The sequence below is a fragment of the Aquarana catesbeiana genome, linkage group LG05 (genome assembly GCF_042186555.1).
Source record: "Aquarana catesbeiana isolate 2022-GZ linkage group LG05, ASM4218655v1, whole genome shotgun sequence".
Lineage (NCBI taxonomy): Eukaryota > Metazoa > Chordata > Amphibia > Anura > Ranidae > Aquarana > Aquarana catesbeiana.
Genome location: NC_133328.1, coordinates 39,635,853 through 39,646,925, shown reverse-complemented (window position 1 = coordinate 39,646,925; position 11,073 = coordinate 39,635,853). Strand labels below are relative to the sequence as shown.

General features: G+C 52.2%; 1 protein-coding gene across 1 annotated transcript; it reads left to right on the top strand.

The window, feature by feature from the left end:
- Positions 1 to 1,708: 1,708 nt before the first annotated feature.
- Positions 1,709 to 5,486, top strand: LOC141144191 (E3 ubiquitin-protein ligase UHRF1-like). The gene has a single exon (XM_073629627.1). The coding sequence runs from the start codon at positions 1,907 to 1,909 to the stop codon at positions 4,145 to 4,147; it is 2,241 nt and encodes a 746-aa protein (XP_073485728.1). The 5' UTR covers positions 1,709 to 1,906; the 3' UTR covers positions 4,148 to 5,486.
- Positions 5,487 to 11,073: the final 5,587 nt, after the last annotated feature.

The window sequence follows — 11,073 nt, the reverse complement described above, 5'->3', positions numbered from 1 at the left end:
GGTATTATGGGTTGGGGGCAGGGTTCTGTGGAGGGGTGCAGGGTACTATGGGTTGGGGGCAGGGTTCTGTGGAGGGGTGCAGGATACTATGGGTTGGGGGCAGGGTTCTGTGGAGGGGTGCAGGGTACTATGGGTTGGGGGCAGGGTTCTGTGGAGGGGTGCAGGGTACTATGGGTTGGAGGCAGGGTTCTGTGGAGGGATGCAGGGTACAATGGGTTGGGGACAGGGTTCTGTGGAGGGGTGCAGGGTACTATGGGTTGGGGGCAGGGTTCTGTGGAGGGGTGCAGGATACTATGGGTTGGGGGCAGGGTTCTGTGGAGGGGTGCAGGGTACTATGGGTTGGGGGCAGGGTTCTGTGGAGGGGTACAGGGTACTATGGGTTGGAGGCAGGGTTCTGTGGAGGGGTGCAGGGTACAATGGGTTGGGGACAGGGTTCTGTAGAGTAGAGGGGTGAGGGGTGCAGGGTAGATCATGGGAGGTACAGGAAGAAGAGAGGGCTCCCACACAGGGTTCAATGGAGGAGTAGAGGGCAGAGGACAGTGTCAGAGGGGGCCCTGGACATTGACAGCCTGGAACAGTCGGAGGGACCTGGATCAGAAATGGGGGAGACGATCAGGGAGGGAGCAGCTGGGGGTGAGCGAGCACCGAGAAGGAGGGACCCGAGGACTGGGAAGCACGGGAGGGACCCGCAACAGACCTCCAAAATGCGGGACTTTCCCAGGCAATCCGGGACGCGTGGTCACCCTAGTGGTGAATTGGGTGTACGCAGAGCCTGGGAGTGCCGCCATTATTTATGGGTATATCTGTGGTATTTGTGTGTGTTTTACATTCATGTTTTTTGCTCGCTCTTTTTGTTGCTGGTAGTTCATGAACAGACTTGTATTTATACTTTATACCATGTGGTACCTCATGATTTATATTATTCATTTATTTCACTAGAGCCCAGCCTCACATTCCACCCCCTCACATCTTATCCTGTGAGGGAACATATGGCGGGAAAATGATTCCGGCATAACATGAGATCACCCAGTCAGGAACTCATGTCCAATAGGTGGCTTGGCTACTGTGTGAGACTGCACGGGATTCCAGAAGATGAGAGGAATACACAGCAGGCCATTGTGATGTTCTATTATATATATATCGGGAAATATTTACTATGGAGCTTCTTATTTACATTCACTATAGGAAACTACAGCGACAGATGTGTGAGGAGAGAGCTCTCTCTCTTTCCCCCCAAGCCTCAGCTTGTTCCGCCACCTTCCAACCGAGCCTCATGCTGCTCCGCCCCTTCGCCTCCTGAACTTTAGCCTGCAACGCCCCCTTCCTCCTGAGTCACAAGCCCTCTCCGCCCCCTTCCTGGCTCTAAGCCCGAGGATTCCCCGCCCACCCAATAGTCTACTCCGCCCCCTCACTCGCTTTTCAGCCTCAGCCTTCTCCACCCCCTTCGCTAGCCTCATCCTTCTCCGCCCCCCTCACAAGCCTGTTCCGCCCCCTTCCTGGGTCTGTAGCCCGAGTCTTCCCCGCCCCTCCAATGGTCTACTCCGCCCCCTTCCCCGGCTCTGCAACCATGCCTTCTCCACCTCCTCACGAGCCCGCCCCGCCCCCTTTCTCGCTCCTTTACTATAGCTTTAGCCTTTCTCCGCCCCCCCCCCTCGCGAGCCTGTTCCGCCCCCTCTCCTCCCTCCCGAGCCTCAGCCTCCTCCAATCCGGGACGCGCTGAGGAAATTCCCGCCGAACTATAAACGCGCGCGCTCATCCCCAGCGCGGGAGATTTCTCACACACCCTCAGTGAGAGATAAGAGAGAGACTTTGTACCGCTCCCGGAACCGAGCAGCCGGGGGGACACCGAAAAAAAAAAAAGCGATAAGCCCTAACTCGTTTCCGTTACCGAACGCATCCAGCCATCATGTGGATCCAGGTGCGCACCATGGACGGCCGGCAGACCGAGCGGCTGGACGACCTCTCCAAGCTGACCAAGGTGGAGGAGCTGCGGCTGCGGATCCAGGAGGTGTTCGGGGTGGAGATGGAGCGGCAGCGGCTCTTCTACCGAGGGAAGCAGATGGAGGACGGCCATACACTCTTCGATTACAGCGTGAACCTGAATGACATCGTGCAGCTGATGGTGAGGCAGATCCCGGTGTGTGTCCCGAAGCAGGAGGAGGAGAAGAGGGATGAGGAGGAGGAGAAGGAGGAGGATGATGAGGAGAAGATGGAGGAGATAGACCCGGAGGAAGATCCTCTGCCCTCCCCGGAGTTGGCGCCGTACAAGGCGGAGCAGCTGGTGGACGCCCGGGACCTGAGCATGGGCGCCTGGTTCGAGGCCGTGGTGGTGAAAGTGACCCGCAAGCCCGACTCCGAGGACTTCCTCTACCACATCCGCTACGAGGACTACCCCGAGAACGGGGTGGTGCAGATGGCGGAGAAGGACGTCCGCCCGCGGGCCCGCACCAAGCTGCCCTGGGAGGACCTGGCGGTGGGGCAGCTGGTGATGGTCAACTACAACCCGGACGAGCCGAAGGAGAAGGGCTACTGGTACGACGCCGAGATCCAGAGGAAGCGGGAGACCCGCACCGTCAAGGAGGTCTACGCCCGGGTCCAGCTGGGGGCGTTCGGCGACGCGCTGGACGACTGCCGCATCCGCTTCGTCAACGAGATCTTTAAAATCGAGGAGCCCGGCAGCGAGGAGCTGACGGAGAGCCCCCCCAAGCGCCAGAACGGGCCGGAGTGCAAGCACTGCCGGGACAATCCCAGGTCCAAGTGCCGCGTGTGCGCCTGCCACGTCTGCGGGGGGAAGCAGGACCCGGGCAAGCAGCTGCTGTGTGACGAGTGCGACATGGCCTTCCACATGTACTGCCTGGACCCCCCGCTCTCCGCCCTGCCCGAAGAGGACTGGTACTGCCCCGAGTGCCGGATTGACACCAGCGAGGTGGTGCTGGCCGGAGAAAAGCTCAAGGAGAGCAAGAGGAAGTCCAAAATGCCGTCTGCCTCTAGTTCATGCAACCGAGACTGGGGCAAGGGCATGGCGTGCGTCGGGCGCTCTAAGGAATGCACCATCGTCCCGTCCAATCACTACGGCCCCATACCGGGAGTGCCCGTCGGCACCATGTGGAAGTTCAGAGTCCAGGTCAGCGAGGCCGGCGTGCACAGGCCGCACGTCGCCGGCATCCACGGCCGCAGCAACGACGGCTCCTATTCTCTGGTGTTGGCGGGGGGTTACGAGGACGACCTGGACAACGGGCACGAGTTCACCTACACCGGCAGCGGGGGGCGCGACCTCTCCGGCAACAAGCGCACCGCCGAGCAGTCGTGCGACCAGAAACTTACCAACATGAACCGCGCTCTCGCCTTGAACTGCAACGCCCCCATTAATGACAAGCAGGGCTCCGTGGCCAAGGACTGGCGGGCCGGGAAGCCCGTCCGCGTTGTGCGCAACTCCAAAGGGAGGAAGCACAGCAAATACGCCCCGGAGGACGGCAACCGCTACGATGGGATTTACAAAGTGGTGAAGTACTGGCCTCAGAAGGGGAAGTCCGGGTTCCTCGTGTGGCGTTACCTGCTCAGGAGAGACGACGAGGAGCCCGCCCCCTGGAGCAAGGAGGGAAAAGACCGCAGCAAGAAGCTCGGCCTGACTCTGCAGTTTCCACCGGGTTACCTGGAATCTGTTGCTAATAAAGAGAGGGAAAAGGAGAACGACGCCGGAGCCAGCGAGTTCGAAACTCCCAAAGGCAAGAGGAAGAGGCAGTCTGAGAATGCTGCAGCTCTGGCGCCATCTGCTGGCAAGCCGAAGAAAACCAAAGTAGAGTTGTACAAACTGACTGCTGAGCAAAAATCTCTGATACAGAAGGATGACCTCAATGGCAAGTTGTGGAGTGAAGTCATGAGCTTTCTTAAAGAGGGACCGAAATTCATTAACAAAGTGGAGGAGTCCTTCCTGTGCATCTGCTGCCAGGAAGTTGTGTATGAGCCAGTTACTACCGAGTGCCTGCACAATATCTGCAAGACCTGCCTTGACCGTTCCTTTAAAGCCTCTGTGCATACTTGCCCTGCTTGCAGATATGATCTTGGCAAGAACTACAACCTGAGTGTCAACAAGGCCCTGCAAGCTGTTCTCAGCCAGCTCTTCCCTGGCTATGAGAGGGGGAGATAAAGATTTTTTATTTGTTTTTTTTTTTGTTTTCCCTTTTGACTTGAACACAATGTGTTTGTATCCAGACGTTTTGTCTTGAGTTCATTCTGTACTATATTTCTTCAGGATGTTTTTCTGTTCACAGCCTTATTACAGTGGAGCCCCAGCCCAAACTCAAGTAGTGGGTTACAACCCCTGTCAGGCTTTTATTCCTGTCTCTGCTTTACTGCTCAATTCCACGTTTTGGTAAAAGTGATCACCCGGTCTGAACGAGGGTAAATTTGCCCATCAAGGACAGATGTAAAACCTGACGGCCTGCTTTTATTCTTTGGTGTAAGGCTGGTTTCATCCGGTTTGACCGCAGCACAGTTGCAGTTTCCCGTAGACTTTCTACTAGACTGCGTGCTTTCTGAAAGTGCACCAAACGTCCTACATGCTGCATCTTTGTGCTTTCAGAAAACACGCAATCTAATTGTCTATGGGAAACTGCGGGTACACCGCGCTGCGATCAAAGCGCGGCAGTGTGAAACTTGTCTAATTTATGGTGAATGTAAACCCTAAATCATCTGTTTTTGTTTGCCATCATGCATCATTGGGGTTGATTTTCTAAAGGTAAATAGTCTGTGCACTGCAAGTACACCCACACATGGTGTTGCTCTAGATCTGGGGGGGGACATACAAGGAATAAACTGCATTTTTACTTGCACATGATTGGATGATAGAAAACAGCAGAGTCTCCCCCCCCCCCCCCCCAAATTTGGAGCAACTTCTAGTGCACCGTATGTTTGCTTTTAGTAAATCAACATCTGTATACAAATTTCTTGAGCAAATAATTCGATGCTGGGAAGTGTGTGGGGGGGGTTGTGTTTTTTTTTTTTTTTTTTCTTCCCTAGAGATCCTGCCGATAGCGGCACCTCCTTTCGCAGACCGACAACATTGGACCACTGCCCTCGCTTAGGCGCAACATTGTAAGCCTACCAATGAGTGATCCTTTAATACACCTTTTGTGCCTACTAGGAGCACTCAAGGCAGGCTGACAATGCTGCTACTATAATTGGGAGGAGGAAACCGCTTAGTGTTTGTTGGTCTGCAACTGGTAGTACCGTTACTGGTAGTATGTCCAGGCGAGGAAGATAAAAATGATTTTCCTACTATGACAAACCTTCCAGAAACATTTTAGGGTTTAAATTCACCTATTAGTAGGTTTGGCATGTACTATTGTATAACATTTTTTTCTTAAGCAAATTATTTTTTAAGATTCTTGCCTGGAGATCCTGCCAGTAACAGCGCTTCCTGTTGCAGATCAACAGAGCTAAGCTGCTGCCTCAAGTGGCCTCCTGCCATGAGTGTTCCTTATGTTGACTGTTGTGTATAAGACCTTATAGTAGACACAGCAGCCAATTAAAGGAGCAACCTTGGTAGGTGTGCAACGCTAAAAGCTTGGCTTTGTTGGCCTGCAACAGGAAGTGCTGTTATTGGCAGGATCTCCAGGTAAGTGGGGGGGAGATAAGTACGAGGTATGATATCAGGTATATTGAGAATAGATTGAGTACATATGCTTCTGTTCTTAGGAAACGTAGGCTGTTGCCTAATTGTGTTTTGGAATATGCTGGTTGCTTGGCTGCTATACTGATTCATAGGGGGGTTGATTTATGTAAACTAGAGTGCAAAATCTGGTGCAGCTCTGCATAGAAAACCATTCGGCTTCCAGGATTTTTGTCAAACCTCAATTAAACAATCTGAAGTTAGAAGCTGGTTTCTATGCAGAGCTGCACCAGATTTTGCACACTCCCAGTTTTAGTAAATCAATCCCATAGTCTATAGTGTGTGTGTGTGGTCACTGAATTGGAACAAGGGATTCTGACCTCTCCAGCCTTAGGATTGTTCTAAATCTGTGACCCCCCCCCCATTGAGGCAACAGTTGGGTAACCAGCCGGAATTTGGCAATATCCCTGTATTTCTTTATTGTAGCCGTTTAGTCTTCCAGTTTGCTCTTAGCTTTCCAGTTTGCTCTGCTAGACTGTCTCAGTTCATTTTGTCAACACTTTGCTGCTCAGTCTCCTCTACCTCTGCATATTTAGTGCCTCTAATAGTACTTCTCAACTGTTAACTGAGAGAAGTTTCGTTATAGTATTTCTAATTCATAAAATTAAGTGGTTGCATACTGATGACTGTTAATGTGTTGATAGACAACCTGTCGCTCCCCAGCTTTTGTGGAACAAAGTCCCAGCATGCAGTGGTCAGCCTAGTAGGTTATACAAGCCTTTGGCTGCTAGGGCATGCTGGAATGTTTAGTTCCACAGTTGCTGAAGAGCTACTGCTTGCTGGTCATTGCTGTAAACGCAGCCCCGTGGGACCCTTGGTGCTCTCTCCTGAATTTGCACTGATGACCTTGTCACTAAAGGGTTCAGATTGCTCATAATTTTGGCATTTTGCATCCAGTAGTAGGTAAGGCTGTGCTAGACTTAAACAAGCAGGGATGAAATGCTCTACCTCAACATACAGGACTGTCTTTATAAGGCTTAATGATTTATTTTTTTTTATTTTTTTTGAGATTGGGACTTGATCATTCTGACTGTATAACTGGTGTATTTTGTATGCTCTCTGTTGGAGATCTCTGGTCTGGAGACTGCTGAAGACAGAGTTGAGTAAATGTTTATCCAACCCAAATTTCCTCTTAGGCCTTGTTCACACTGGAGTTGATTTACTAAAACTAGAGATTGCAAAATCTGGTGCAGCTGTACATGGTAGCCAATCCTCTTCTAACTTCAGCTTGTTCACTAAGCCCCGATTCACACAGGGGTGACTTGTCAGGCGACTTAGCCACCTGACAAGTCGCGTCCCATTCTGTACTACGGAACCGTTCTAATAGGAGCGACACAAGTCGCTCCGACTTAGAAAAAGGTTCCTGTACTACTTTTGGGGCGACTTGCATTGACCTCTATACAGAAGTCGTTTTGCACGTCGCCGCTGAAGTCGTGTGCAGGTCGCCTCTGTGAGTCGGCCTGCAAGTCATGTTGCCCCTGTGTGATCTGGCAGTTAGGCTTTGCCAAAAAACCTGAAAGCAGATTGGTTTCTATGAACAGCTGCATCACATTTTGCACTCTGTCCAGTTTTAGTAAAGCCATGGGTACTCAACCTGTGGCCCTCCCAGCTGTTGCAGAGCTACCAGTCCCATTAGGCATTGCAAGGCTGACAGTTACAAACATGGCTTCCAAAAGTGGAGGCGTGATGGGTAGATTCGCAACAGCTGGAGGGCCACAGGTTGAGCAGCCATGGTGCCAGCGCACACCTGTTTGAGGCCGTGTTTACCTGCACGGGGATGTGCAGAGCTTCCTTGCATCCTTATGCATGTAGTTGCATTGATGTCATCGGGGACACATCAGTTGCACAAACACACCTGCTGCTCCCAATTTGACATCCGCGCTGGTCCCTGAACTCGCAATGTTTGTGTTTTGGGGCTGTGCACCTGCATGGATGTCAAATTTGGAAGCAGCGGCTGTATTCTTGCATGCAAACTTGCATTGATGGGGATGCACGGAACACCCGTGTATCCCCGCATGGGGTGTACATTGTATTACACACATTGTGAAGGAGGCCTTAGTTTTGGATGGAACTGGGAAGGGTTATAACCCCAGTCCTAATTTTCTTCTGTCTGGCGCTCCATTAGAATGATTCACCTTCACTTCCTGTCCTGCTGACCTTTTTGCCAAGGGAAATTGTCGGTAGGATAGGAAGTGAGGGTTAAACCCTCCTAATGGTGTTCCAGCAGGCAGTAAAAACCCAACGGAGGTTCTTATCCCTCCCTAAGATAGCCAAAACTAGGAAAAACATGTTTGACTTGGCATACACATTCATTTTGCAAATTTGACCAATCTAATCAGTAAGTCCCAAATTTTCACTTTGCCTGAATATGTACATGCGGGCTTGTCTGATCTTTAAAGAGCCATAAAATGTCTGAATGCATTCTTGAATAATTCTTCATGTCCCAAATAAATCTGCATGTGAAATTCAGGTGAATAGAAGATTTGTGGTTGCTGGAGGTGGGGTTGGATCTAGGAATGTTCTTCTTTTCATACAGCCAGTCAAAACCATTTGTTGGATTATGGTGCCATACTATTAAATCTTGTTGGAGAAATATATATATATATTGTATACATGTGATACCAATCAGGTCCCCCCCCTCCCGTTTTGGGGCAAAGGTGTCCTGTTCAGGATTTGAGGACCTGTTAATTTGCCCCAAATGGGCACTTGTTTCCCTTCGCAATCTTTTTATGCTTAGTGGGTGTCATTCTGTTTTTAAAGTTCTTCTTTTATTTTATTTTTTTTTTTTTTATGTGACCTAAAGCAGAATTCCTTTAAAATGTCCGTTCGTCCCTCTGCATGCCCTTGCTGACTAACCCATGTAGGAAAGATGTGTATTAAGCCCACTCCAGTCATGTAATCCGTGTCAGGCAGCTGCAGGGGAGAGCGCTCGACAACTGGGAATTATGGGACAGTGACATCAACCAAAGGCTCCCATGTCCTAGTCTGTCGGTGCTCCCCCCCTCTCCCCTGCAGCTGCTGTTCCCTGACAGGAAGGCTAGATCACATGACTGGGCTGACAGTAGGTAAATGGATACATCTTTTTTGCATAGGTGTTGGTTAGACTAGTTGGGTTTAGGCTGGAATTCTGCTTTAGAGGTTATCCAAAACTTTTCATTTTTAGATGGTGGTAAGGAGTTGGTACCCCTGTCAAGTTTTTATTGCGGTCTGTGTCCCCATTAAAAATATTCTTTTTCATCCTGGTGACCACCCCATTGCTGAGAATAAGTGGGGAAATAAAGCAAAATTGTGAGTTGCCACCAGAGCAGAAATGGAGGAGACGTCTTCCAGTGGGGGACACCCGTCCCTGTGACCATTTATCTGAAGGGGAATCCCTCACATCGGAGAAAGTCTCCCTCTCCTGTCTCCCCCTAGTGTCTCCCCCTCCTGTCTCTCCCTCCTAGTCGTTGTCGTCCCCCCACGCCCCCCCCCCCCCCCCCCCCCCCCCCCCCGTCTCTCCCTCCTAGTCGTTGTCGTCGTTCCCCCCCCCCCCCCCGGTCTCTCCCTCCTAGTCGTCGTTCCCCCACCCCCCGTCTCTCCCTCCTAGTCGTCGTCCCGTCCTCACCCCCGCCTTCTCTCCCTCCTAGTCGTCGTCTTCCCCTCCCTCCTAGTCGTCGTCTCCCCCCCCCCCCCCCCGTCTCTCCTTCCTAGTCGTCTCCCCCCTAACCCCCCCCCCGTCTCTCCCTCCTAGTCGTCCTCTCTCCCCCCGTCTCTCCCTCCTAGTCGTCCCCCCCCCCCCCCCCCCCCGTGCCTCCCTTCTAGTCTCCCCCTCCCTCCTAGTCCCATCCCTCCTGGTCTCCTCCCCCCGCTCTCCCACCTGGCCTAAACCCCCCCCCCCCCGTCTCTCCCTCCTGGTCGCCCCCCCCCAGAGGAATTCCCCCAAAGGAGTTCAGATGCGATAAAGAGACAGGGGTTTTTACCCAAAATGGAAAGTTTTGGCATTAGACTTTAGTTGAGCCTGGAGCAGAAGCGGTCTCTGAACCTGCTAAAGAGAAATGTTCCCTTGACTGTTCACACATTATGGGGGGCGATTTACTAAAACTGGAGAGTGCAAAACCTGGTGCAGCTGTGCAGGCTAGCCAATCGGCTTCCAGGTTTTATTGTCTTTTAATTGAACAAGTTGAAGTTAGAAGCTGATTGGCTACCATGCACAACTGCCCCAGATTTTGCACTCTCCGGGTTTGGTGAACCCCCCCCCCCTCTGTTTTGGACATAGTTGACTCATTTATAATGTGGGCACCTCTGCTCTGTATTAGTTGAGCGGCTCTAAAGTCGGCATTTCCTGTCTCCCCCTAGTGTCTCCCCCTCCTGTCTCTCCCTCCTAGTCGTTGTCGTCCCCCCCCCCCCCCCCCCCGTCTCTCCCTCCTAGTCGTTGTCGTCGTTCCCCCCCCCCCCCCGTCTCTCCCTCCTAGTCGTCGTTCCCCCACCCCCCGTCTCTCCCTCCTAGTCGTCGTCCCGTCCCGTCCCCACCCCCGCCTTCTCTCCCTCCTAGTCGTCGTCTTCCCCTCCCTCCTAGTCGTCGTCTCTCCCCCCCCCCCCCCGTCTCTCCTTCCTAGTCGTTCCCCCCATCTCTCTCTCCTAGTCGTCTCCCCCCTAAACCCCCCCCCCCCCGTCTCTCCCTCCTAGTCGCCCTCTCTCCCCCCGTCTCTCCCTCCTAGTGTCGCCCCCCCCCCCCCCCCCCGTGCCTCCCTTCTAGTCTCCCCCTCCCTCCTAGTCCCATCCCTCCTGGTCTCCTCCCCCCGCTCTCCCACCTGGCCTAAACCCCACCCCCCCCCCCCACCCCCCGTCTCTCCCTCCTGGTCGCCCCCCCCCAGAGGAATTCCCCCAAAGGAGTTCAGATGCGATAAAGAGACAGGGGTTTTTACCCAAAATGGAAAGTTTTGGCATTAGACTTTAGTTGAGCCTGGAGCAGAAGCGGTCTCTGAACCTGCTAAAGAGAAATGTTCCCTTGACTGTTCACACATTATGGGGGGCGATTTACTAAAACTGGAGAGTGCAAAACCTGGTGCAGCTGTGCAGGCTAGCCAATCGGCTTCCAGGTTTTATTGTCTTTTAATTGAACAAGTTGAAGTTAGAAGCTGATTGGCTACCATGCACAACTGCCCCAGATTTTGCACTCTCTGGGTATGGTAAAACCCCCCCCCCCCCCCCCCCTCTGTTTTGGACATAGTTGACTCATTTATAATGTGGGCACCTCTGCTCTGTATTAGTTGAGCGGCTCTAAAGTCGGCATTTCCTGTCAGTCGTTCCTAAATATGGGTTTTATTCAGATTTTTGCTTTGTTTCTAAGATATTCTGTATGCTTTTATTAGCATTTATTTTAGTTTGTGATCTTATCAAATGTTTAATGAAGTGTTCCTTGT

Coding starts and splice junctions, on each gene's coding strand:
- LOC141144191 (XM_073629627.1), top strand. CDS start 1,907: ATGTGGATCCAGGTGCGCACCATGGACGGCCGGCAGACCGAGCGGCTG.